A 27,548-nucleotide genomic window follows, 5' to 3' on the forward strand; every position below is an offset into this window, starting at 1 on the left:
TTTTTTTTTGCACGCTGCGGGAGCCCCCCCGCGGACTCGGAGAGCCAAAATCTTGCCTTCAGCTACACCCCTTCCAATCTGCCGAGCTCTGGGAAGCTGCTTCCCCCGTCAGGGAGATCAGATTTGGCAGCGCTGGCTCGCTTCGAAATCCGCACGCCTCCGACTTGAAGGGGAGAGGGAGCGCAAGGAAAAAGCTTGCGACAAATGTTAAAATAACTCAGCCGGGGGCTCGCCTCCCCGGGACGGGGCTTTTTGGGAGCTCAGAGCCGGGCTCCAGCACCCAAACTTGCACGGTTTCACCTCGAAACCCCCGTGCGCCCTGCACCATCCGCGTGCGCCCGCAGCCCCATCGCCCCCCAGCCCCAAACCCCCCCCAGCTCTGCCCCCTTCTCTCCCATCGCCTCCTCCATCTACACACACACACACACGTATACCCCTAGCGGGACTGGATTTTAAAAGAAGGGGGGAAAAACTCCTTTTTCCTCTCCCGGCGGCTGGTTTTCATTAGGGAGGTTTCTTTCGCAGCCCCAAGGGAAGCAGCCTATGAGTTTTTAACTGTGGTGCAGGACGTAATTATCTCATTAAGGCGAGAGAGCCAGGCTTTTCCCAGGAGAGGTGACCTTGCTCCGGGGTTGCTGGGGCTTAGAGGAGGGGGGTAGAGGTGGAAAAAGAGGGGGTAGGGGGGGGGGGCCGTGTCCCCCTGTCACCCGCGGGTCACCTCTCCCCCTCCAGCCCCATTTGGGGTCGGGGTGGCGCACCCCCCCCCCCCCCCCGCGGAGCGCGGCCGCTTCCACTTGTTGATAGAAGCACTTGGAGAAGGGCTGGGGGGGCTCGCGGGGGGGGCAAAGAAGGGATAGCGGGGCTCTGCCCCCCCCCTCTCCCCATAAACCTTCCCCCTAACCCCCCCCCCGGGCTCCGCTGCCGCCGGTGCTCGGCCCCTGGCAGGGGGCAGGTCGCCGGCCCGGGGGGCGAGGGGCGAGGGGCGAGGGGCCGCCCCGCTCGGCTCGGAGCAGGGGCGTTTGTTTGAACAGCTCCAGAGCAAAGAGCAGGGGAAAAAAGTTTGGGCTGGGAGCGTGGTTTTTTTCCCCAGACGTCAGCACAAGGCGGAACAGGGGCTGGGGAGGGAGCCGGACTCGCAGGGCAGCCGGGATTTATTTTATTTATTTTTGCCTTTTTAATTATTATTATTTTAATTTTTTATTATTATTTACTTGGAGGGGGGCGTGGGGGGGGGGGAGGGTGGAGAAGGGGAAGGGGCCGGGGAGCGGCCCGGCACCTCGGGGTGGGCTGGGGGTGGGAGCCATGGACTCGGCGCCAGCCTTCGCCATGGACAAGCCGTTCGCCCCCGGCACCGTGCGCGCTCCGGAGCCTCCCGAAAACCCCCAGGGCCGGAAAAACTTCAGCGTCAGCCACCTCCTCGACCTGGAGGAGGTGGCGGCCGGCATGAACGGGACCCCCCCCGCCGGCCCCCCACCCGCCGGGGGCGGCAAGGCGATGCCGGAGCCGTCGGGAGGCAGCAGCGGCAGCGAAGCAGCGCCCCAGGACGGTGAGTGCCGCCGCCCCGGGATGTCCCCCCCCCCCGGCCCCGGTAGCCTTGGGGTTGGGGTGACCCCCCTGCACCTCTTGGCCCCCCCCCCCCCCGGGCCAGGTTACGGCCCGTGGGCAGCGCTGAGCACGGGGGACAAAAGGGCTCGGGGTACCCCGATGGGGGGGGAGGCGGGATGGGGGGTGAGGATGTGGCGGGGGGAGGCTGAGGGGGGGCCGTCGGAGAGGTGGGCGACCGGGGGGGCGCTCCGGGATGCCGGTGGGAGAGGAGCCGCCGCCGCCCCGAAAGCCCCCGACGGCTGGGACAGGGGGACAGGGACACCGGGGACAGGGGGACATCGCGCCGGGGGGGGGAGGCACCGGGCACCGGAGGTCGAGGAGTGGGGACACGGGCACGGCACCGGCCGGGGACACCGCGCCGGGGGCTTGGGGACACCGCTGCCACCGGGCGTGCCGGTGCCGAGCTCCCTCCCGGTGCGTGCCGGGGCTGCGAGGCTGCGCGCCCCCCCCCCTCCCCATCCCGGGGCTCCCCGGGTGGGTTTCTGCGCCTCGGGAGCGGAGGCGACCCCGGGGGGAGCGGGGGGACCGGCCCCGGGACCGGCCTTTGTCCGTGCGCTCCCCCCCGGACCAGAGGTGGGAGCCGGTGCAGCCCCCGGAGCGCAGCCCCCGGAGCGGGTCTCATCCTGTCCCGGGGGGCTGGGGCCGGGGCTGGGGCCGGGGAAGGTCCCGGTACCCCGGTTCTCGTCCGATCCGAGCAGGAGGAGCACTTGTACCGGGACAAACCCGCTCCACCCGGGCGCATCCCGGCTCCGGAGCGAGCAGGATTGGCCCCGTCCCCGCTGCACGGCCCCGCTCCTGGGGTACCTGGAAGCCCCCCCGGGGTGCTGGATGGGAGAAGGGGCTGGGGAAGCTCGGGGTGGAGGCGCAGACCCCAAACCTGCTGCCGGGCTGGGCTCGGGTACTCCCAGTTTGTTTCGTGCCCTGGCCAGGGCCTGACCCGTGCCTGGGCAGGGGCAGGGGGCTCAGCCCCCCCGGAGCTGCAGTGAGGGGTCCTGATGGGAGCAGGGTGCTCCCCGTGCCCCCTCCTTGTGTGCATGCTTTGGGGCTGAAGCACCCTTCTTGCCCCCAACTTATTCCCTGCACAACCTCCTTCCCCTGCAGGGAGAGCCCCCCATCCTCCTCGGGGTGCTGAGGGCTGGGGGCTGCTTTCTGGGGTGGTTTCGGGTACTTTTGGTGGTGTTTTCCATCCTCCTTCCCCTTCCCTTGGGGTTTGTTTGCGTTTCTCACGTTGCCTTTGGGACCACGGGGGAAGTTTTCGCCCACGGATGGGACCATACAGGGGGGGCTGCAGGCAGCACGGGGCGGGCACAGCTTTCGGACCCCCATCCCATCCTACAGCTCGTCTCGCGGGGCTATTTGCAGAAGGGCAGAGAAATCACCGCACTGCTGAAATCCCAGCACTCCCCAAAGGGGCTCAGCGGGGACCAGGAGTGCTGCAAGTACCAGAGAGAGAGCCAAGGGGGCCGGCTGATCCTCACCAGCCCATTTTTTTACCCTGAAAGCCCATTCTTCTCGGGGCAGAGCCCCGTGGGTTTTGGCACGCTGATCCTGGCACCGCTGGAGGAGGGGGATGCTTCCCGTTGGCACCTGCTTCTGCGAAGGCACCGGGACGAAGACACCATCGGCACCTGGGATGCACCAGCAGCGCGTGCAGGAATGGAAACCTTTCTCCCCACCATCCCACCTGGAGAGGGAAGGAAATACCTGAGGGATGGGAGCTGAAAGCAGCAGGAAGACGAGCAAGGAAACGGAGCGAGAAAACCCCAGTGCGTGAACACGCTGACCTGTGGGGCTGCCACCACCGGCACCGCCGGGGCTGGGATGCACTTTCCGAAGTCGGGATGGGGAAACACCAAATACCAGGCGAAAGCCCTGCCCTTGCCCTTCAGATCTCACCATGCATCAGCGTGATGACAGCAGAGGAGTTTTTTTCTGGTAGCGCTAGCTTTTGTCGTCGCCCTAAAGCGAAACGGGCTCCTGGCGTCTTCTCTCTTCTTCCTCTTCACCCTCGCTTTTTTTCCTCCTGCTGGGTGCAGGTCTGGAGCCCCACGGGTTGGTGGCAGCAGGTTAATTATCAGTGCAAACGAGCCCTGTATCCGATGTCTCTCCGCAGGGTGCAGCTCGGTGTCCGGCTGGGCGGTGGTTATTGGGGTCATTGCGCTGCTGGGCTGAGGAAGGGTGGCCCCAAACCTGCTGCAGGCACCCCATCCTCTGTGCAGGGCTCACCATGCTGGAAAAGGGAGGGTTTTATGCTTTCCTGAGGAGGATCTGGGCCCTTCCTCAGCACCCCAAGTCCCACAGCCCTGTATTTGAGGACCTGGGCTGCCCAGCCCCTGCCCCAACCCAGCCCCGAGGGCACCCAGCGCATCCTTGCCGAGGGCTGGGCACAGATAACAGCTCTGCGACACATTTCTCCCCAAAGATAAGAGGCAGAAACCCCACAAGCCAGGCAGGACAGCGGCAGAGGAAATGGGAAATGCCACGGGGGCAGCGAGGGCTCGTCCCCATCCCCGTCCCCATCCCCATCCCCGTCCTCCCCCGGAGCGGCGCGGCAGCCTCCCGGCGAAAACCTTCCGCACAACTTCTGAGGTCTTGAAAGCTTGTTCACCTCCTTTCATTAGACTAACAAATAATGTGTAACGCGAAACATCTGTTAACAACAGCCCTTAATGTTCTCAAGATGATAAAGCAGGAGGGTAATTTTAGCCAGCAGGCCCTGACTGATGGCTTTTCAAACAATGAGCGGCCTTTTGGTGCTGCCTGCCGATGGGAGAGGGTCGGGCGCTGGCTCCGGGGGATGCTTTGGGGGCTGGCTGGGAGCTTGGCGTGAGCCGAGGTTGTCATGGGCTCCGGGAAGGGCTGCGACCCCATGGGAGCATCCCCAGGGATGGGGTGGGGTGGGGGAGAAAGTGTCCATCGCCTGCACGCCGGGAGATTTTGGCTGGTCCCAGATGGGAGCGGGCGATGGGATGGGGCTGGGTGGCAGCCCCGGGCACCCCACCAGCAGGTCCAGACCCTTCCTCTCCCCGTCCCCTCGCCAGGATGTGGGGTGGACGAATCGCCCTTGGTCCTGGGGTGAAGCGAGAGGCTGCACCCAAAGGGGCAGAGGGGGGTTGAGGTGATGGATGTTACAGCAAATCCCTTTTAATTACACAAACAAGGGCAGATGGAAAAAGGAGAGGTGAAGCAGGGGCTTGGTGACAGCAAGGGGCTCGCTTTTGGGGTCAGGGGCCGGCCGGTTGTCCCAAGCAGTCCCAAAATTTCCCGGGGTCCTAGGTCACAAAACGCATTTTGTGCCGTGCCTTTCCTGCCTTCCCAAACGCTGCGTGTCCCCATCAGACAGGGGCACAGCTCGGGGACACCTCGGCTGCTGGAAAAGAGTTGGTTTGTGCCTTTGAGGCCCTGGGGGCTCCTTCCTTGGGGTATTTGTGCACAGGGCTGCAATTAGGGACAGCAGCGTTAACTCATGGCCAACCCCTGCGCCTGGCCCAGGGGAGTACAGGCCCGTGGGGACCGGCACATCGCAGCCCTAAATCTGCAGAAATTTCCCCTGTGCCTCCCCCACTGGGGGTGCCGGGGGAGGCGAGCTGCTTCGGTCCTTGTAAGGCCAGCACAGCCAGCACGGGTGGCACACGGGGCTGGGACAGGAGCAAAACTCACGTGGCCGTGGTGTCCAGGGGCTGCGTGCCACCGTCGCTGTCCCCAGGGTGTGGGGACATCTCCTGCCCTGCAGGGAAGGATGCAAACCCCAGGGCGAGGGGTTGTGTCCGCACAGGGGTGCTGCCCGTGGAGCTGGGGGGGGGGGCACAGCACCACCAGGCTGGGTGTCGGAGCCCAGCACTCCCCCAGAGGTGCAGCATCCATCGTGCAGGTTGATTAATTGCCAATTAATTAATCCTGGCCAGCTTCACGGGCAGGATCTGAGAGCATCCCAGGCAAAAAAAAATAACGGGGAGGGACCCACCTTGGCCCTAACCCCCCAGTCTGCAGCACAGACCCTACAGCCAGACACCCGCTCCCCAAATGGGGACCCCCCCACCACGGTCACCCCACACTCCTGCTGCAGGACCCCCCATCCTACCTGGTGGTCCCCCAGGTGCAGTGGGACAGGTCCCCGGGTCTTGCGCATCCCAAAACCCTGCAAACCACCCCAAAACAGCACAAACCACTGCCAGGCACCGAGATACCCCAGCTACAAATGGGGTTTCGGGTGTGGGTACCCCAGAACCACTGCTCCCCATCCTCCTCCAGCTCCCAAGGGTGCCATCGCCCTCTGCTCCATGCCCTGGGAGGATGCTCCCAGTCCCAGGCTGCTTTCAAGCCCTTGCAGACCGGTGGCACCTGGGCTCCAGTTTGGGTTGGATTTGCCCACAAATGGGCCGAACTCCCCCAGCTGGGCTCCAGGACCCCCCTCCCGGTGTGAACACCTCGCAGCTCGGGGATCTGCAGCCCCTGGCAGCGGTGCTGTGCGCTCAGAGCCCTTCCCAGCAAAGAACTACCAGCACGTGTCCTGCAGCGTTTGCACAGCTCTGCGGGGCTGCTCGCCTCTGTGGCGGGGTAAAGCAAGCCATTGCCGTGGGGAAAAGACAAAAAAATCCTAAACCAAGCACCTGGAAATCCCCCTTTTCCCCTATTGATGTGATTTTTCTCCCCTCTGCGCCCCCAGCGAGCTGGGTTTTTGTGGCAGCGCCGCAGGGGATGCTCCTTCCCCCCTCCTTTCCAGCAAGGAACGGGTGTGGAGACCTTTTCTTGGTGGGGTCCGGAGGGGACAGAGGGGTCCTGCGTGCCTTGGGGACACGGGGCTTTGCCCTGCTCCATCAAGAGCCCCCCCAGCAGCTCCGGGTGCCCGGTGCCACCGTGCCCAGCCCTGGGGGAGCCCGGACATGGGGACACCTTGCCCGCCCCCCCCAGGCTGTTATGTCTAGCATGACCAGGAACAGCTCAGTGCGAGACTATTTCCCCTCTCCTTTTGGGCTGTTATTTCAGGGAACGGGGCTGATTCACAGGAAAAATATGAAATTTTCGGCTCCGCACGGCCAAGATGGGCGAATTTCAGCGAATCAGCATTTTAAGAGAGCCTGGGCGTGTGTCTGTAGCTGGGAGGCTGATGAAATGATTTAGGGCTTTGAGGCTGCCTCGTTAGAAACCCTTCCCCTCTCCCAGGGAGCGGGGCGATCGCCCCCTTTCCCAGGGCTGCTTTCCTCTGGCAACAGGCAATTTTTTACCCCCCCGGGGGGGCTGTGAAATGATTGAGCCGAAGGGATGGGGTTGGAGGCAGGATGGGGCCCGGGTGCTTTGCTGCGGTTTAAGCCCCCGGCGGCTCGAGGCTGGCAGAGCCTGGGCGTCCCCCGGGCTGGCACCGTGTCCCTGCCTGCGGCGCGCTCGGCGGGAGCAGCAGCTGGAAGGATTTATCCCGCGGGGGGTGGCGAGGCTGGGACAGCATCCCCGTGCCACGGGGGAAGCCCGGAGCATCCTGTAAAACACCAGGGTCGGGGGCTGAGCTGGGAACGGGGAAGGGTTTAGCTCAGGGCCAACACGGCCGGGTTTTATCCCGTCTGGAAAAAGCAGCGGGGAAGAGGGAAGAAGCTCCGGGCACCGGTGGCCACGAGGAACCATCCCCTGCGTGGGGCTGGCGGTGGCCAGGGAGGATGGGGCCAGCCAGCCCTCCTGCTGGGAAGGGGCTGCCTCGGGCTTTCAGGGCGAGATCTATCACCCGCTTCCCACCGTGCTGCAGAAAAGTTTTTTTTTGTGTGTTTTGTTTTTATTTTCTCTGGACACCCCCAAATTTCTGAGAATTTGTTAAAAAAAAAAACAAACAAAACACCCTCACCCTCGAGGCGTTCCCAGCCCAAGGGACGCGTGGCTGCGGGCGACCTTCCCACGGCGCAGCGAAACCAGCAGCATCCCTCCCTGCCCCAGGGACCCCCCCCCTGGCACAGGGAACGGGGGATGCTGTGGGGACAGGACCCTCCTGTGTGCCCCCGAGTGGGGCAGGGGGTAAAGGGGCCGCTGGCTCTGGAGGATCTGGTGAGATTGTCCCACCTCGGGGCAGGGCACACCGCTGGGGACACCAGGAGCACAAGCGGGGTCCCCATCGGGAACCGAGCTGTGCCTGGCACCGGGCTGCAAACAGCAGCTCCCCGGGCAGGCGCTAATTAAGCAGAGGACCTAACGAGGCCGCCACCGTGCTGCTCCTTGCCCCCGAGGTTGGGGGGACAGCGGGCAGGCTGGGGGAGCGGGAGCGAAACCTCCGGGGGGCTCCGGAGCCTTCAGAGAGCGGCAGCGCCAGCCGCCGGCCCCCTCCTCCTTCCCTCCTCTTCCCCCTTTTGGAGCGGGTATAATAAAGCAGCTTTTCAGCTGCGGCTGCAGCGATAGATCAGGAAGAATTGTATGAGTCTATTAAAGTCTGTGTGTCTCTGAATGGAGACTGTGGCTAAGCCAGGCGCCAGGCTCTCGCATTGAACCAGATGTGTGGAGGCGCCATCCTTTCCAGCCACTGAATCTGAGAGGCTGCAGGCTTCACACGCAAGGAAACTGGAGTGCACATGGCAGGGGAGCCGGGGGAGCGCCGGGGAGCACATGGCAGCGCAGGGGAGGGGGCAGAGCCCGGCGTCCCCCCCCCTCCTGGGGGGGGAGCACCCGGAGAGGGGGCAGCGTGGCCGTGGCGGTGGCTCCACGAGGTGCGGGCTGCACCCCGGGGTCTGCGGGGTGTTAACGCAGGGTGGGATGGCAGCCTGAGGTGTGCGGGGCACGGCGGTGTTATGGGGGGGGGGGAATTGCACCAGGAGATGTGCAGAGCTTGGGGGTTTTTGGGGGGTGGCGTCGCACCCTGAGGTGCTCAGGGCACGGCTGTTTGGGGAGGTGCATTGCACCAGGAGACCTACAGAGCACAGGGGGGTTTTGGGGGGGTGGCATCGCACCCTGAGCTATACAGAACCATGGCATTTTTTGGGGGGTGGCATCACCCCCCAGGATGTACAGACCACAGCATTTTTTGGGGGTGGCATCACCACCCCAAGCCATACAGAGCATGGCAGAGTTTGCGAGCGGCTTGCACTGCCCCCCGAGCCATTGCAGGAGATTTTTTTTGGGGGGGGTTCCCTCGCTCCCTGAGCCACGCAGGGCATTGCAGTGGTGGTGGTGGTGGGGAGCTGCAGCGCACCCCAAGCCGTACCCCAAATCCAGCAGGGACGTTGCAGGGCCACCGTGGGGGAGTGGCACTGAACCCCGAGCCATGCAGGCGCTGCAAGAGGGGCAGGAGCATCGCAGCACAGCCCCTTGGTGCGTGGGATTGAGGAGTTTCGAGGTGGGTGGATCCCACCGCACCCCAAATCGGGGGGGATCGGTGATGGGGGAGCCCCGCATCGCGCCCCGAGCCCCGCACGGCCGTGGCCGTGGGACGCTGCCTCCTCCCCGATTTCACTTTCTCATCCTCGGCCGGCCACATGGCTGTAATTTGGGGGTTGTAAATACCTCCGGGGGATTCCTAAATTAAAAAAATAACTGTTTTCGTTTAAATTAAAAGACACTGCAGCATTTCTATTAGTATTAGGGGTTTGTGAAACCTAAAACAAATGTCAGAACTGAACTACCAGGCACTGTCCCCTCGGTGTGTGCGTTGGCTCCGGCACCACCAGGGTACCCATCGGGTCGTACATTTTAACGAGTTTCGTAGAAAAGAACCCAGAGGTTGCTGAATGGTGCCCCAGGACCCCAAAAAGCAGCCCCAATGTGTCCCCCACTGCGCTCCTGGATGGGTTTTGGGGTCCCAAGCATGGCAAGAAGGCGCTTGTCTCCCCAAGGAACCAGAGGGGACGGTGCTGGTGTGATGAACGCGAGGCTCTTGGCTCTGCCACCCTTTCCAGAGCAGGACCCCGAAGCAGCCCCCCAACCCCAGCACCTCCGAGCACCCCCCCCCCAGCATCCTCCCGCAGCCAGCACCTGCCCCCGGGGATCCCGATCCAGGACCCTGCGCCTTAACCTGGAAACGGTTAAATGGGCTGGGTTGAGAAAAAAAAAAAAAAAAAAAAAAAAAAGAAAAAGAAAAAAGATACGAGCCACTTATTAAAATGAATGTTTTACAATAAATTTGGCGAGAGGCCACCGACCTCAAATGAAAACCAGACCGAAGGACAGCAATTCTGCTGGCTGGCGAGGGTTTCCAGGATGAATGCGTGTGCAGGCGCCCATGGGGTGCTCCTCGGAGCAGGAGGGGGGGGGACGGGGTCCCTGCAGGCACCTCGTGCCCGGCCCTCGCCCACCCAAACTTGCCGATGGCCCCGTCCTGGCACCCTGACCCGTGGCCGTGGGCTGCAGGGTGGGTTTTTGGCAGGTGCTGGTGTCGGTGCCTGCTGGTGACACGGGCGCTCGGTGGCATCTCAGCCCCCAGCCGGGCTCAGGAAGGAGCAGAGAGGCAGACGGGTGCCAGGGGCTGGTCCCGGTGCCCAGAGCTGGCCTGAGGGGGGGTCCTGCGGGGTTTGCGCCGTCCCCCCCGGTCCCTGCACGCCCTCTTCCCCCCGTCTTGGCAATGACCCTAATGCAATTAGGGCTGCGCTCTAACCTGGAGGGCTGGTGTTGGGTTTCAGTGCCAGATGCCATTGGGGCTGGCTCGCTACGGGCTTTTGCTTATTAAATTTCAAGAAACCACTTTTTTTTTTTTTTTTTTTTTTTAATTTTTTTTTTTTTTTTTTTTTTCCGGGGGGGGATAGGAAGGCTGCGATTGCCATGCCAGGGGGCTCTGGCTGGGGGCCAGCCCCCTTCACGGCGTTCCTGCTGCGCGGCCATCCCCAAGCATTTGGATTTTCGAAGCACCCTGCAAAACTCCCCGGGCGCTATCCACGCAGGGCACCCACCCCCCATCCCCGGGTAAATCCACTTTGTAGTCAGAGAGGAGTTTTCAGCAGGTTTTTTGCGATCGCAGGTGGGTGCTGCACGAGTCTCGTTAGCGTTAATGAGCTGCACATGCCCAGTGCCCTGCTGGTAGGGCAGGTGAGCGGTTTTAGCACCTCCGTGGCTGTGACCGGGGAGCTGCAGGGTCATGGTTCTGGGTGCACCAAGTGGGTCTGAAAGTGGTTGTGGGGTGGGAGGGAAGCAGCATCTGGCCCCATCGGCCTGGGTGCAGGATGGTAGGGTCCATCCCAGTATCGTCCATCCCAGTATCGTCCATCCCAGTATCATCCATCCCATTATCTTCCATCCCAGTATTGTCTGTCCCAGTATCATCAGTCCCAGCACCATTCATCACTCCATCCCATCCCATCCCATCCCATCCCATCCCATCCCATCCCATCCCACCCCATCCCATCTCCATCCCCATCCCCATCCCATCCCACCCCACCCCACAGTTCCCATCCCCTCTCCCCACCCCGCCACCGACCCCGGAGTCCCCCGGGGCTGCCCCAAACCTCTCCACGTCTGCAGCTTTCTCCTGCCCCTCTCCCCGACTCCTGGCTCCCCGCAGCAGCCCGTTCCCACATCTGTTAGCCATCAGGGCGCTGCCAGGCCCCGCTCTCGGCTCTTTTCCTGCACGGCACCGGTGGTGCTGGTGAAACCGAGAGGCTGCGTCCCGGGTGGGTGCCCGGGGGCCCCTTGGCAGGGCGATGCAGCAGCCCTGGGGCTCAGCACAGACCCTGCGCTGAGCTCTTCCCACCACTAAAGCTCTCCTGGCCGGCAGATGAAGGCAAAATTCCCCCCCCCCCCAAAAAAATGCCTCCTGGCCGGGGAGGCTCCCCACCGGCGGCTGGGGCAGAGCCAGCGCCTTTTGTTGGCCCGCGGGCCCCCGCCGTGGGGGCTGGCAGTTTTTTTTCGGGAGGAGAAAATTAAAAATTCCCGGTCCCCTGTCGCTTCTGTGCCGCTCGGAGCTCGGCCTGGCTCAGCACCACCAACCCGCTGCGGTGCAGCTCCGGCCACGAGCGTCCCCCCCCCTCCCCGAGGAGCCCCCCGTCCGCTGTGCACTCTGCGCGCATCCTCGGGCACAGCCCCACCACATGCACCGCGTCCTGATAGCCTCCGTGTCAGCCTTTTGCCCAAATTTGGGGCATTTTCGAGGGGCATCCCACAGCGGGACTGGCACCGGGGAGTTTTTTAGGGCTCCGTGTGCCCCCAGGAGCCTGGATCCCCCCCCCCCCGAGTTGCTGAGCTCTCCCCGTGCCGCCAGGGAAAGCGGGGTGCAGGATGAGTGCTTATTTATTCACCGGGTGCTGTGTCCTGGTAGCAGCCAGCAGCTCGGGCGAGTTGTGCGAGCGAGGCACACCCGGAGTGTCACCGGGGAGTTTTGTGTCCCCACTGGGGTTGTTCTGGGGAAGGGAAGGGCAGGACCAGGCCCTTGTCCCCGAATCAATCCAACGAGCAGCCAGGGGTTGCGCTGGAGGAGAGCTGGATGAAAGCGCAGGCTTCGTCTTCCAGGGTGTCCTCCCCAAACCACAGCATCCCGGTCATCTCCTGGCTGCTCCCCTGCCCGGCTCCTTGTCCCCTCCTCGCTGTGACAGGTCCCGATCTCGTTCCTCCGGGGCGTTTGGGTTTGCAGCAGGAAAATCACTGCCTTTTCTGGAGGGCTGGCTCTGGGCTGTGAGAGTGGCTGCTGCGGGGCTCAGACCCTCCCTACGAGATGCAGCATCCCATGGGACCGGGCTGCTCTTTTCCAGCTTCATTCTAGCCCCAAGACCCCATAAAACCCCCACGGTCCCACCGTGCTGTCGATAGGGATGGGTGACCATGGCTTTGGTGCCGCTTAGCAGCCGACGGAGGGTTTGGAGCCCAGGCTGGGCACATCCCCGTGGGGATGCGGGACGAGGTCCTGCTGCCCTTTCCCCAGAACCTTTCCCGGGTTCCCCGCAGGCAGGACCCTGCCGAAATGTGGGTGTCCACGGCTCTGGGTGGCTGCTGGCTGGTGCGGCGGCGGCTCCATAACCATAAAACAGTCGGCTGCTGCCTGTCAGTGAGCAGAGGCTAAGACCCTCCCGGGACAGCCTTGGCCTCTTTCTTGGTACAGGCTTTCGCTGCTCCTTTTTAACGGAGACACTTTTCCCCCAGCAAAACTGGCAGCCTGTAAAAACGTGTCAGCGTTTCAGTTTTTTCACAATTAATGAGGTGAAACATCCTCGGAAACATTTCGCTGTAATGTTTCTCCGGTAGCTGAGACTTGCCCCTCTCTTAAATTTTTCATGTAGGCCACTTGAGCCGGGAAAGTTTCCTTCGGACTCAGCACATTTGGACACCCCCCCCCCCCCCAGGGTCTCTCCAGCCCCCCGCTGAGGCTGGGGCTTTGCTGGGGTTTTGGGGGAGCTGGGGCTGCCCTGGAGGCGCAGGGAGCGGTGGTGGGATGGGGCAGGGGCTGGAGCCCTGTGTCGACAGCAGGAGAGCCCGGAGTGGGGCTGGCAGCCCCGGGACACCCCGTCCCCATGCCCGTGGGGTGGTCCTGGGGTGGGTTTGGGCGATGCGGCATCATCCTGAGCAAAGCTGGGCGCCGGCACCCCGGGGCTGGTGGCCCCAAGGGTTTCTCTGTGGGAGCTTCCAGCTGCTCCTCACCTTCCCTGGGCTTTCGGAGATGATTTGGGGAGATCAGAGGTGGGGTGGTTCCCAGCATCATTTCTGCCACCAGCCCTGTGCCCAGCAGACCCCTCTCCACGTCCCCATCCTTCACCCGGCTCCATCCAGAGCACAGCCCCAATGCCCCCAGCCGCTGCTTCGGGCAGCTCGGCCGCAAGTTACGGGAAAAAAAAAAAAAAGGATCCGGAGCAGGGCAGGGGGGAAACCCCCAGAGGGAGAAATTCCCGGAGCAGGGAGCCCGGCACGACCCCGAGGGCAGCGCTTCCTCCCCAATTACGGGGCCGCGAGGAACAAGTTAACCGGCCGCGCACGGACGTCATCGCTGGAGCCTCCTCGCTTCCCCCGAGTATATAACGGGATGAAGGCAGTCCACATGTTTACCGAGAGAGAGAGAGACCATGGGAGAAACGAAAGACATTGTTTTTCCAAAGGATTTCTTGGCTGTAAAAGGCCTCCACCACCCTGCGGCTTCCCTGATGAAGGCCCAGCGTTAATTTGTTAAATCCACATCAAGTGCCCGGAGAACCAGTTGTTTATTTTTGCTAATTCAGCCGGCCGAGATCAAATTGGGGTTTTATTTGTTAAGGATAAACCTTAATTAATAAAAGCTATTTATTTGGTTAGAGCCGGCCGCAGCCTGAGGGTCAGATATGCCGCGATCATTATTTCAAGTAAAACAAACCTAAAACGTCTCTCAACAGTTTGAGAAACGTAGAAACTTAGAGGGCTGAATTTATTTGTCTTAGGAAGAATTTACAGCTAATTCCCTCCAGGCTATTTCAACCCTTAAATTATACCCAAGAAGAAGAAAGAAAGAAAGAAAGAAAAAAAAAAAATGCTGTTCCAGGAGGAGCAGGAAAGTAAATGGTACGGCAGATTTGATCATCTGGCTGGGGGGGGGATGGAATTTAAGGCTTAAAAGGGCCTTGGCAAAGGGCTTGCAAATAAATGGAACGTGTGAAATAATTTAATGGCAGACAACTGCGGCCGGGCCAGGGCTCGGGGTCGGCGCTGCGATGGAAAATGGAAAGCACGGGAGGAGAAGGAGCACCAAAATCCATCTGGAGGGTGGGGAGGATCCCGCGAGCATCCCCACGAGGCCAGCGCTGGAGCTGGGCACGGCCCCACGGTCCTAAATCCAAGCCGGAGCCCGGGTGGAAATCCAGCACGGATCACCAATTCACAGCCCGGCACGTCGTTCCTGCGGAAAACGAGTCAAAACGGGGAGGAAAAGGGCAAGAGGCGGAAAAGCGGGCTCGCTCCGTGCTCAGCTAAACCAACACGGCTCTGACCCAGCAGCGCTGGGGCCACTGCTCCTGCAAATGGGCCACGACCGCGCGCTCCCCCCCTGCCCCTGCCCCTGCCGCGGGGCCGTTCTCCAGCAGCACGCGGTCCTGGCGGGGCTCCTGCCCTCGTCAGCACAATTTGGGGGCACGGCTGGGGGTCCCGAAGTGATTTGGGGGATGCCCGTGGTGGCAGCCCTGGTGCTCGGCCCCATCGGGACGTGTCGTGCCGTGAGCCATGGGGCTGTGCGAGATGCTGAGCTCCCTCTGCCCTCCCCAGTGCCATCCTTTGCTGGGCAGTAATGGTATCCCCATTTTGCCCCCTTCCCCATGCTTTTTTTTTCTTTTTTTTTTTTTTTTTTTTTTTTTTTTTTTTTTTTTTTTTTTTTTTTTTCCCTTTGGAGGAAATTGTAATCAGTGGAAGGTAAATACGCCGAGGCAAGGGGGGGTTGCTCAGACGTCCCCTCTGACCTCCGGCTTGGACAATCAACCAAAGCCCCAGCCACGCCTCTGGCAGCCCCCCCAGGTTACAAGTGACAAACTTGGGGGCTCAGCTTTCACCAAAACCTCCCCCCAGCCTCCCCAGGTGAGGCTTTGGGGGCAAAAGAAATTCAGCATCGAGCTGTTTTTGACTTCGGGCAATTGCAACTCTTCTTCTTGGAAAGCCATCAGGGTGCGGAAAGGTTTTCTGATTCTTCCGTGAAGGTTTCGGTGAATTTGGTTAAATCTGATTCCCTCCGGCTGGCAGCGAGGTGGCAGCAGGTCTTTGGGCTCCGTGGTGGCAGTGACATGGGGATGGGACCCAACCTGCCCCCATCCCCGCTCCCTGGGTGCTTTGAGAGTCAAGTTAAGCAAGCCCTTCTCCTCCTTTTTCTTTTCCTATTTTTTTTTTTCCAATTCAGGATGGGCGAGAGCAGCCATCGCTTACGGACAAGTCCTATAGCCAGAATTTTAACCGGGAGGAAATCAAACGGGGTCCATCAATTTTATTTATACATTTAATAGGGGTCTGTTGAAACCATCGCTCGGAGCCAGCTGGGTGGGGGCCGTGGGGGACAGCACTTTCTGACCCCAAACCAGGTCCCACGCTTCTCCAGGAGCCTCCAAAGTGAGCACAGCCCAGGAGCAGGCACCGCTCACCCGCTCCGTCCCACACGTCCTTCCCAACCCGTGGCCGCGATTCGGTCCCTGGCTCCCAAAAAACTCAGGGACAACCACGGCCGGCCTCCATGTATTTTAATCCAGCGGCTCGTTAGCTCGCTGAAGGAAAACAGGACCAAAAAAGGAGTTTAACTAAAAGGGGCAACTGGAAAGCGGAGACTGGCAGAACATTTGAAGCGGCAGAAACAAGGGCTTGGAGGGAATCCGGGGAATTTTATTTGTGAGCCTTTACGCCAACCGCAGCGAGGGGCAGCCTGCATTCTCCCAGGCAGGAGAAGGGCCCCAAACCCACACGTTATCACCAACACGACACCGACCACAACATCTTCACCCTACCGAGAAGCCCACGTCCCACCTACAGCAGCACGGGCAGCTCCCAGCCCAGCGCACGGCCGACCAAGGTCCAAAAGCACCCAGAGCACCATAAGAGACGGTGGCTGAAGCAATGCCACGGGGTTGGATGGAGCTACTTGTCCTCCTGGCCATCCCCTCCAGCCCCAGGACAGTTTTTCTCCCCCACGGTCCCAGCAGCTTGGCCCCATCATGACCAAAATGTTGCAGCATCCCTGCGTGCGCCCGGGGACCGGGGACGGTGCCGCGTCCCTGCGCCTCCTGCTCGGTCCCCCCGTGGGTCCCGGTGCTGGAGGCACCCGGAGCTCCCAGACCCTGCCTCTGGTCCTCGTGTGGCCAAGCCCTGGAAAATTGACCTGCTCCTTCCAAATCATGGCCAGCGATGGAGAGAACCGACCTGCAGCCCCTCCTGCTCTTGCTGCACCCCCCGAGCCATTCGTGTTTCGGGGCGGGCTGCCCCGGAGCGTGATGCACAAAGGGACCCAAGGGGCTTGGTGGAGAGCTTGCTGGCAGAGGTTTCACAGCTTGAGTTATTCGGAATTAAGGGCCAAGAAGGGTTTTTTGGCCTTAAGATCTTGGAACATGTTGTTTCCTCCTGCTCGACATCTCGGTGGTGTCTTGAAGCAGGGGAGTTAAGATCTTTTCCAGTAGATTTTGTTGCTCTCGTATCGTCTGAGAACCCTGCACATCTATTTAATAAGTATCAGGATAGCTTATTAGCAAGTATTTGTTTCTTCAGCACAGACAGGGAGCAGTAATTCCTGCCATCGTGGCCTCTGCACTGATACAGAACAGAAAACCCGAATATAACCCTGCTATGAATCAGAGCGATGCCATAAAACTATTAACATTTCAAATAATTCCCAAATACTTTCCCACCAGTAGGTACAGATTGGATCCAGATGCTTTATTAACGGAAAAAATAATTACCCAGTACCTCCATGAGGAAGATCAGCAGCGCGATGCCTTTCCCATGAAGCCTTCGCAGGCAGCAGGCCGGGTATCAGAAAAAAAAAAAAAAAAAAATTCTTCACAAACTTGCCTAAACCTGAGGATCTAGTGACAAAGAGCAGATTAATCCCGGCCTGGCGGAAAGCCCAGGATCAATAGGGAGAAATGAAGCTACACCCTGCGCTCCGTGCTGCCACGAGCCAGCGGAGGCTGAAACAAACCCGGGGGGAGCTGAGCCCCAAGGGACGCGGTTGTGTCTCTCCCTGGCTGCGTGGATGGGGTTTGGGGAGCATTGGGGTTTTGGCTGCGGGATGGTGTTGTTCCGACAGAGCTCCGGAGGCTGCTGGAGGTGGGAGCTGAGCCCCAGATCTCAGGGGTGTTGGTGCTGAACCTTGGGTTAGGAAGGTTTAGGAGGGGCCAAGCCCAGGGCACCTCTGAGGTCTGGGTTTGGGACAAGCGCTGCCCCACGGGAGTCTCTGGAGGCTGGCAGCAGAAATCAGATCCTGGAGGGATTTAGCCAGGTGTGAGGACACCAAAGGTGCTGGGTTTAACCCCAAACTCCAGCAGGTCCCGAAAGAGGTTTGGATTCTTGTGGATGCTGCAGGGCTGTGCGCGTGTGGCCATCACACGTGCCCAGGGGAGCGGGGCTGGTCCCGAGCCTGGTGGGGTCCGTGGGGTCTCACGGGGCCTCTTCTGGGATCTCCCCCCTAGGCGAGAGCCTGAGCCCGAGCCGCGGGGCGGCCAAGAGGAAGAAGAAGCAGCGGAGGAACCGCACCACGTTCAACAGCAGCCAGCTCCAGGCTCTGGAGAGAGTCTTCGAGAGGACGCACTACCCCGACGCCTTCGTGCGGGAGGAGCTGGCCAGGAGGGTGAACCTCAGCGAGGCGAGGGTCCAGGTGAGCGCAGGTTTGTGAGGCAGAAGAAGGACCCCTCTGCCTTCCTCCCCCGCACGCCACCGGGGTCTGGGTGATGGGAGGGACACCGGGGACGTCCCCGGGACCCCGCTAACGCCTCCCCTTCCCCGTGCAGGTCTGGTTTCAGAACCGGAGGGCCAAATTCCGCCGTAACGAGAGGGCGATGCTGGCCAACAGGTCGGCGTCGCTCCTCAAGTCCTACAGCCAAGAAGCCGCCATCGAGCAGCCCATGGCACCGCGGCCCACGGCGCTCAGCCCCGAGTACCTCTCCTGGACCAGCACCTCCCCGTACAGGTGGGTGCAGGCACCGACAGGGACAGGGTGCAGGGGCAGGGACCGTCCCCAGCTCCGCAGCAGCCCCGTGCCACTGCTGAGGACACGGGGAGCTTCCTGGGGGTCAAAGGAGCTAGGGGCAGGAGCGCACACGGGTTTGTTTTGGGGAATCCACACCAGCCCTGGCTGCACATCCTCTGCCGCCTGCAGAGCAGCCTCCATGCGTTTTGGGGCCGGGGAGGGGCTGGTCCCCACAAGGGGCCCTCCTGGCCTCGTGCTGACCCTTCCCACATCTCGGTGCAGGAGGTGGAGCGGGTCCCTTCGGTTCCCAGCTCTCCAAAAGCCAGCGGCAGGGCCTCCTGGCACATACTTCGAGGGGTTCCCACATGCGTCCAGCCACATAAAAATGCCGAAGAGCCTTGACTGCTCTTGTGGGAGATGCCCTAAGAGGGAGCAGCCGATGAGGGCTGGGAAGCCGGCGGGGCGCGGGGGCTCCTGGGCCGAGCCTCATTCCTCCCCGCTCCCCCCCGCAGCACTGTGCCGTCCTACAGCTCCAGCGGGACCGCGACGCCCACCCAAGGGGTGAACATGGCCAACAGCATCGCCAGCCTGCGCCTCAAAGCCAAAGAGTTCAGCCTCCATCAGAACCAGGTGCCGACCGTGAACTGACCGGGGGAGACCCCCCCGTGGCCTCACCCAGGACGCAGAGCGGGGTCCTGCACCGGCCGGCACGACCCCGCTGCCCACCCGACGGCTCAGCACCTCTCCTCTCCTCTCCTCTTCCCTTTCGAAGGTAGAGTCAAGTCCCAGTCCGAAGTGGCACATAATTATAGCCACATATGGAGCAAACTTGGTTAGAAACTTGCTTTTCCGCACACCCTTATAATAAAGGCTATATATACACACACATACCCCCCGCACGCTCTTCGAGGACAAACAGACTTGCCAAGCGAACAAGAATTTGCTTCCAAACATGGAAGGATCTTGGACTTTTGGATTTGACCAATTTGGGTATCTTGCCCGGAGAGCCAAAGAGTTATTGGGTCTTCTCCTCCCGCAGGGCCGGCACGCAGCGCCAGGAGGATCACGAAGCTGCACGAGGCCCATTTTTAGGGCCCCCCCCCACTTTGTGCCGGGCTGCGACCCGCGGTGCTCGCCCGTGCGGCCGAAGCCGATCCGTGCCTTCAACTCCTCGCTCATCGCCAGCCGTGGGGCTCGGCAGAGACTTTTTCAAGCCAAAGGCTCTATCCCAGTGCCTGTCCCACCGGGCTCTGCCCCTCCCCAGAAGACTGAGCGGGGTTGGAGCATCCCAAAACCCTCACCAGGAGCCCTCGAGCTGTGGGGGGGACAGCACCGCGCCCCGGCCAGGCACCGCCGCCCCACGGTTGGCCGGGGCTTTGCCAGCAATCCTGCAGAGCCCCAGGTCATTGAACCGTCCCAGGGAAAGAGAAAATTGGAAAAAGCTGTTGGTTTCAGCTGAGTAGGCGGCTCCCGGCGCTTCGTGCCAACGGCAGAGCCGGCTTCGTCTTCCGGAGGCACAGCCTCCCCGGCGGCAGCTCCGCAGATGTGCCGCGGAGCCCGCGGCCGGAGGCTCCATGGGGCATTTTTGTGTTCGTGCCCAAAGGAAATGGTTTCCCCCTCGCCCCACCCCAGCACGCAGCCGAACCAGGGGGCTCCTTTTTGTAAAATGGGCACGGGGGAGGCGGCCTCGCCCCAGGGCTCCAGCTCTGGTATCGCAGCGACGCGGGACGAGCTGGCGCTGGGGTGGTGGAGGTTGGAGCCCAGGGAAAACGTCCTCGGGAGGCCACGGCACCTAAAGCAAGGAGCAGCAGCCCAGTGCCAGGTTGGACGCGTGGAGAAGGCACCGGCCCTGCCTCTGCAGAAGGGCTTCACCCAGACGGGCTGGTGGAGCAAATACAGAGTGGAAAAATCACAGAATTGTCAAGGGACCTTGAGAGATCATTGAAACGCAGCAGCAGAGCTGAGCACAAAGGCAGGGAACACCAAGATGAGCACCCACCGGTGCGCAAAGCCAAGGCCAAAAGCACCCAAACCCCTTGCGTACCCACCCGAGGGCATCCTGCCCCTCTCCACCCCCCTAGGGCTCTGGCCACAGCCCTGTGCAGCTCCCAGCAGTGACACCAGGATCTCGGGGACACCCCAGGTGGTGCCTGCCCGGGGGCTTCACCCAGCACCCAGAGCCCCCACAGCAGCCGAGCTGGGATAAGCCTGGCCCCTACCCTGCTCCAACCTCCCTGCCCCATGCTCTGCAGCCAGGGAGGGGGCACAGCCAACACCACCCACCCCTCACGGGGGTACAGGCACCCCAAGGGGGATGCGCTCACCCCAAAAGCCCAACCTGAGTCCTCAGCTCTATCTTCGCCCCCTCTTTGCTGGGTGGGAAGGATGCAGCTCCATGGATAGCCACAGCGAGACACCGCGGGGACCTCAAAGAGCTGCTGGGGTGGGGGCAGCTTCCCCGCAGAGCAACCCCCCCAGGAACAGCGCTGGGGCAGGGGGCGAGGGGGTCCCATTCCCATGGAAAGCACACGGGGCTCTTTTTCCAGCCGTACGAGCTGAAACCACAGGGATATAAATGTCGCTGCCTCTTTGCGAGCATTAATGAAAATAAACCCATCTAATAGTTTGCAGATGCCGTTTCTGTAAACCTAAAAAAAGCAGGGAATAAATATTTCTTCACTAAATATCTATATGTATATATATATTTGAAAACATTCGTTCCTAATCTTCGGGCCCCTCCTTCGCCACGCTCTTGGCAGCTTATCACGGATTGTCAGTCAGCGTCGAAGCCTCACCGAGACGAGACGCAAATTGCACCCACGGAGGGGTATCAGGACGGAGGGATTAGTGTAACCTGAGCTTGCTCTCTCCCTTTCTATTTGTACATTTCAATTACTTGTAACAAGATCCACGGTGGATTTTTAATTTTTTTTTTTTTTTTTTGCATGTCTGTGTTTTTTTGGAATTTTTTTGTAAGGTTTCTGTAAAAACAACTCTTGTGAAATAATGGAGGAATAAATATTTTACTGAGTAGAGGCTTGTCGGCTCCCCTACCTGCCCTGGCCAAGCGGCACCTCGCAGCCCCCCCCCCGGGCTGCTGAGGGATTTGCTCTGCCCAGGGTTGTTGCTGTTCATGCCAGGAGCTGCTGCAGGTCCCCTGGAAGGTTTTGAAGGATGGGGAGAAACCCCATCCGCCTTCACACCTGCCCCCGTTAGGATCCAAATTGCATCCTGGGGTCCCAATTGGTCCCTGCACCCTGGGAGAGGGGCAGGGGGGAGCGTGCTGGGGGGCCCCACGGAGCCAGGATGGGGCAGGGGACCTCGGTCCCGCAGCCAAGCCCTGTCCTCAGGCTGGGGATGCTCAAACTGCAGCACCTTGCCAGGTCCATCTCAGTTCATTACAAGGCAATGACAGCAGGCTACAGAGGGAAGGGAGCACCCACAAGGTGGGCTCAGCTCACTTTTCCCCTTTAGATCCATGCTGGGAGCAGCAGAACAACAGGGACCTGCCCCCAGCAGCCTGCAGACCCCCCAAAGCAGCACCCACACATCCCCCTGCAGCAGGGCAAGGGGCTGAGATGGGACGAGGCCAGCAGCAGCCAGCAGAGCCCCTCACTGCTACGTTGTCAGGTCAAATCCAGCATCACAAATGGGGGTGGGAGCCTCCGACCACTAATTGATGCTCCGCAGATGTCAGGGGTGAGCATCTGCTACAGAAGGCCTGTCCTCCCAGGATGAGCGCTTGTCTGCAGGCACAGCAGAGACCAGAAAAGCACACAAATTTGGGAGCCAAAAGGACAGGCAGAAAGATCTGGATCTGCCTGGAGAAGAACCCGAGCTAAGGAGGTGGCCGCCTGTGCTCTCATCGCAGCCCCGTGCCGATCCCAAGGGCACCGACTCGGTAGGGGCTGAGCATCGCCAGGAGCAGGAGGCAGCACCAAACCCTGCACACCAAGGCAGGCGCTGACCTGGCACATCGGACCCAGCACCCACAGCTGGTGAACGTGAAGATCAGAAGGGCAGGAACAAGGCACAGCTCACAGCACAGGGCTCCAAAACGCAGGAGGACAGCGGAGGTGCCACCGAGCAGCCCCGTCCAGCGCTGCTTGGGTGGAGCAGGAGACCAAAAGGGGTGAAGTGGATTCGGAGAGGGTCAGAAAGCCAACGGCGGGTGGATCTGCGGCAGCGAGACGTGGCCCAGATGGAGCCATGCACACAGCAAAGTCACTGCCCTGCTGATTTCCAGCAGCAGCAGGGCTCAGTGGGGAGGACACCGCCTGTTTGCTGCTTTCTACCACCTGCCTCGGTCCCCCTGAGCCAGCTGGCATCTCCGACAGTGACACCAACCCCTCTGCTAGCCATGGTCCCACACAGCAGCAGCTTGACCCCCCCCATGGGCTCCGTGCTGCTTCACTGCTGCTCTGTAACCACTTATTTACCCCTTCAGGAAGGGACTCGCAGAGCTTTATGGCCATTCGTCCTGCCTGGCCCCAGGCAGAGGACATCACCCAGGCAGCATCCTCACATCCTCAGCATGTGGCCAGTGCAGAACATCCCCTTGGAGGGCATCCAGCCCCGAGTCAAGAGACCCTTGGAAGCGAAGACCTCGCAGATCCCAGGGCAGATTGCTCCAGTGACTCATTCCCGTTAGCTGCTGGAAATATGTCACTTATTTCCTGCCTCTGCTGCCCCCAGCTCGAGCAGGAGGTCCCAGCCGATGTCCCGCTGGCTCCTGGAGTTGGTGGGCTGCAAGCCAGGAGCCAGGCAGGGTCCACACATCACCGGGGAAGGGATCTGCCAGGGATGGGGAGCTCAAAGGCACCGTGCTGCCTCCTCGTCTCCCAGCACAGGGGGCTTCTCCTCCTCGGCAGCGGTCCGTCACGGCCACATCCAGCACCAGAACCAGCTTCTGGTCTCCATCCCCACGCCCTAGCTCGGGCTGGAGGCTGGGGGGGTTGCAGGGCCGTGGTTTTCAGGGCCGTTTCCTTCCCTGAAGCAGCTGGTTTTCAGCCAGCCGAGTCCCAAGCGAGAGGTCTCGGATGATGGGAGGACCATCCCGCACCCCTCTCCTCGTCCCCGACCCCACAGCCCGATGCCCGCACGGGGCTTTCCGCCCGATGGGAACCTGAAGTCTGCCCCGGCGATGTTTTAACGCAATTTTTTAATATTTTTTTTTTTGTGTTGTCATCAGCACCGGCTGCCACGGCAGCGAGACAAAACAGAGCTCACATTTTCCAGCTCGCAGGGATGCCAGCCCCGTTATCCCTGTCCAGCCCCGTTATCCCCGGCCAGCACCTAGCGGCACGGCACCCTCCCCTCCGGCTGCGCTGAGCCCTCTGGTGGCAAGGGGAAGGCGCAGCCCCCCCCCCAGCCACCAAATCCCACAGGTCCCCTCCTGGCCCAGGGGATGCGACAATCCCCCCCCCAAACCCGAGCTGTTCGGAGGGAGCACCCCCCCGTCCTGCAGCGGGCGCTTTGCTCCTCGCTGCGCCTTCCCCAAGCCCCCAGAGGACGCAGCCCGAGGTGGATGCGGGGCTTTAGGGGGCTGCCCCTTCAATTTGGGACAGTTTGGGAAGCGACACCCGCTTTGCAGCCGGTGTCACAAAGCCACACGGCAGGGACCCCCCGTGCCCCTTCCCCAAGCAGCTGCCCCAGGACGCCCCCCCCAAACCCTCCCCGATGACAACCCCAAGGAGCAAAGTCACCAAACCCTCAGCAGGGGACCGAGGGGCTCGACTTTGGGCACAGAGAAGGGGGTCCCCCCAGCTCCAACCCCCTCCTTGTCCTGCCCAGGACCCTTAGCCCCCCCCAGCACCCCGAATACCGGGGGGGTCCCCTCCTTGTCCCCGGGGCTGAGGGTGGCTTTGGGGTGCCCCCCCGGCCCGCTGCCACACGAGGGTGCTGCAGCACCACGCAGCGCAGCGCCGGGTGGCCCTGGGGACACAGCCCGGCCCCGCAGCTCCTTCCCACCGGCTTTTCCAGCAGGGGTTGGAAATATCTCCCCTCATCTCACAAAGCGGGGGAGCCCCCAGCCTCATCCTACTTGCCCCAAAAGCCACAGCCCCCCACCACACCGCTCTGCCCCCTCCGCACCCACCCCTGCCCAGCTCCCTCTTCCTGGGTGTCCCCAGGGCACATCCCACGGCTCAATAGCAAAAATCCTCCAAAATAAAGCTTTCCACAGGCTACCTTGAGCCCTGTAAATGCCAGGGACCAGGAGGGGAACACTCATCATTTCCCTAGAGGCCAAGCCTGCTGGATGCCTGTACCTGTAGAGCTGGCTCCTCGCTGTCCCTGTGAGTCACAGGAACACGGAATCCTCACGGAAAATAACAGGATTTGCATGGCAAAAAAACACAAAGGGGACAAACAAAACACGCTTGCTAGAGGAAATGGGATTTGGGGTGAGGGCAGAGCAGGCTGGGCACACGTGGAGATGCCCCAAAACCCAAGGGAAGGTCAGGATGGAGCGGGGTGGGAAGGGGCAAGCACAGAGCCCGGGGGAGCGAGGGGTCCTGAGCTGGCTGCAGCAGGGGAAGGGGCTCCTCGCTGGGTCCCCGCTTGCTTTTTTCCCCCACCTCCAGGGTCCCAGGGCTCAGGGTGTGCTGGCAGAGTGACTCATATTCAAATCCCTCGGCACCGAACGCCGCAGATGTTTGGTCCCAGGTGGGGTGTGCAGGGTGAGCGCTTCGTGTCTGAGCCAGGTGTGGGAAACAAGCCCTTGGCACACGTGGCACACACACACGCTAACCCGGGGACTGGTAGCTGCAGCCACAGCCCCTCCAGGAGCTGCAGGGGACACCGGGGATCCCTTCCCACTGCACCGAGGCCAGAGCAGAAAATTTGGAGCTTCAGGATAACGTTTGAGCCAGACGCCCAAAGCCAGACGGAGGTGGAAGGGCTCAGCACGGGGAGCAGCGCTGGGTGAAGGTGCTGCCCGCAGGGTGCAGGCAGGGAGCTCCTCGCTGCTCTGCACCCTCCTGCCCCAGGGGACAGCACCTTGGCACTAACGGTGAGCAGCCCCGAGCTCCTCAGGGCAAGAGGGAGGATATCTGGCTCCATCACCCACCTCCCCCCCCAAAAAACCACCCTGCAACACCCTGGCTCCCCACCAAGCCTGCTGGGTGCCCACCCAGGCTCCCCGCTCCCCCACGCGCAGCCAGCAGCTCCCAGTGACACGGTGCTGGTCCCAGTCCCGGCCACGCAGGGCCCAGCCGGGCTCTGTCCGGTCCCCCACCCACCTCCCTCCAGGGTTTCAAAACAAACGTGATGGCTGGGCCTCTCTGAAGTCTGCCTTGTGGGCTTTCTCTGTTTGTTTTCTTGGAGCCAGGAGAGTTCACGTTCCCAAGCTTTTTTTCCCTACAGCCAGTGCAGCAGGGTTTATTATTTTTTTAATAAAAAAATAACAAAAAAAAAAAACAAAAAAAAAAGCAAGCAGAGCTCTGCACATAACCTTGGCTTCCCCGAGCAGGGCACCAGCCCCAGGCACCAAACCAGCAGCTGGGAGGAGGCTGGAAGGATTCGCAGCTCTGGGGGTTGGGGTTCCTGCAGCCCCGCTTCTTCCTTCCCATCCCGAGCCTCAGTCCAGCTCCATCCCAACGCACAGCAACGTGTACTGGATGGAGGCCATCCCACAGAGCCACCGCCTTCCTTGCTTGAAAACAAAAAGCAGAGGGAAAGGAGCGCCTGCCAGGGGAACCATTTTGTCCACCCCAGCCACCTCGTGCAGGCACGGGGCAGGCAGCGCCTCCCGAACACCGACAGCTTAAGGAAACAGGAGGGAATCGGGGAGGTGAGGGCTCTGCTTCCTAGCCAGTTCCAGCAAAAGGAGGGGGCTGCTGAGCTCAGAAAACACAGGTGGCTCCTACATAAACCACAAGGACAGCATAGAAAGCAACTACAGCTTACCTGCACATCTCCAGCCCTGCCAGGATTTAAGCACCAGCTTGGCTCCACGAGGAAGGAGTGCAGGGAGAAAACTTGCTTGGAAAAAGCATCTCCCCTTGGGAGCAGGCATGGAGAGGGGCTGGGGGCACACCAAACCTTACAGCAGCCTGCTGCTCTGACAGGACAGCCAAACACAGCTGCTTTGCAAGCCCCAGCTCTGCTAAATTTAAAGGATCAGCACAAATGATGCCCACCTGGAAAAAAAAATTCCTCTCCAGGGCAGGTGGGCCTGGAGGAGGGGGTCCTCGTGTCTCCAGGAGCCCCGGGGGCACTGCTGGGGCTGGGCCCAGCTGCTGGCCAGCTGCATCGGCTGCTCCCGAAGGAAGGATGTATCAGAGCATAATGATTTGTTTTTATTGGGAATATTTGCTTCCTGCCACCAGGATGCATGTGCGGCAGCAGAGGAGCGCGCAGGGGGCTTGAGACCTCGTGCGCCGCGTGAGCCAGCGAAGGCTTGTGACGAGGGGAACCCCCCGGCCATCTGCTGAGCCAGGGCTGTGCCAGCGAGATGAGGCCAGGGACAATCTGCTGAGCCCTCCCCGAACTGCTCAGCCTGAGGCCATGTCTCTGCTGGGGGCTCTGGATGGGGGCTGCTCCCCAAATTGGGTGTGGGTTCAGAGCCTGAGCTGCCTTTGCCCCCCGTGTGCTCTCGGTAAGAGCACCCAAGAGGAGAGTGTAGCAAAGGGAAGAGCTTTTGTGCTCAGGACAGCTGGAAAGGGAGTTTATTTTCTGCTCATCCTGCCATCTCCCTGTGATCTTAGCAAGCCCTGCGTTGCCCTCAGAGGAGGCCCTGAGCAGCAGAGGCTTCCTCCCTCCTACCCTGCCCTCCAAAGGGGCGCCCCATCGCCTGCTGCCGCTCGGTGCTGGGGGACAGCTGCGTGGCAGCAGAGGGCTTGTCCTGCAGTGCTTGTCCTCCTGCGGTGCTTGTCCTCCTGCAAGGCTCCGGTCCCAACCCCTCTGCTCCACCACCAGCCCTTCACGCAGCACCACGGAGCAGCAGCAGCACCCTCCTCCCGCAGGGGCACATTTTTGGGCGCGTGTTCAAAGCGGCTCCGCTCGTTTCCAGAGCTCCCTGCCAGCACCAGCTGATCGCGGCAGCGGCGGACAGCAGGGGGACAGCTGAAAGGAAACAACCCCAAAGCGGCCACGGCACGTTCCCCAAATAGCAACGGGCAGCCCCGCAGCCAGGGAAAGGCTGCGAGCGGAAGAGAAGAGATTTACCCCGCAGCCCCAGGAGCCTTTCCAAGCATCAGTGTGCAGATGCAGATGCGGGCGAGGGCGCAGCTCCCTGCAGGGCAGGCAGTTCCTGCCGGCTGTTTTGGGCACGTCCCTGGTGCATCCCGTGATGGGGCCGAGACCCAAAGCCTGGAGCAGCTGCCCCTGATCATGAGAGGGGCTGCAGGGGGCTGCGCTCGCCCCCGCTGCGCTGGCTTTGCGGCGCTCCTGGCACCAGGAGGGTGTTTGCTTTTGTCCCTCTGCCAGCACCCACGTCTGC

The 27,548-nt window shown here is 61.4% G+C and overlaps 1 protein-coding gene across 2 annotated transcripts; it reads left to right on the top strand.

The window, feature by feature from the left end:
- Positions 1-1,302: 1,302 nt before the first annotated feature.
- PRRX2 (paired related homeobox 2) lies at positions 1,303-21,017 on the top strand. Of its 2 annotated transcripts, none has more exons than XM_032200280.1 (4): positions 1,303-1,546; positions 17,610-17,794; positions 17,928-18,106; positions 18,619-21,017. In XM_032200280.1, the coding sequence occupies exons 1-4, from the start codon at positions 1,303-1,305 to the stop codon at positions 18,752-18,754; spliced, it is 744 nt and encodes a 247-aa protein (XP_032056171.1). In that variant the 3' UTR covers positions 18,755-21,017. The 2 variants fall into 2 exon arrangements, with proteins under 2 accessions (XP_032056171.1, XP_032056172.1); XM_032200281.1 differs by having other exon boundaries at positions 18,637-21,017.
- Positions 21,018-27,548: the final 6,531 nt, after the last annotated feature.

The sequence above is a fragment of the Aythya fuligula genome, chromosome 19 (assembly GCF_009819795.1).
Source record: "Aythya fuligula isolate bAytFul2 chromosome 19, bAytFul2.pri, whole genome shotgun sequence".
NCBI classification, from domain to species: domain Eukaryota; kingdom Metazoa; phylum Chordata; class Aves; order Anseriformes; family Anatidae; genus Aythya; species Aythya fuligula.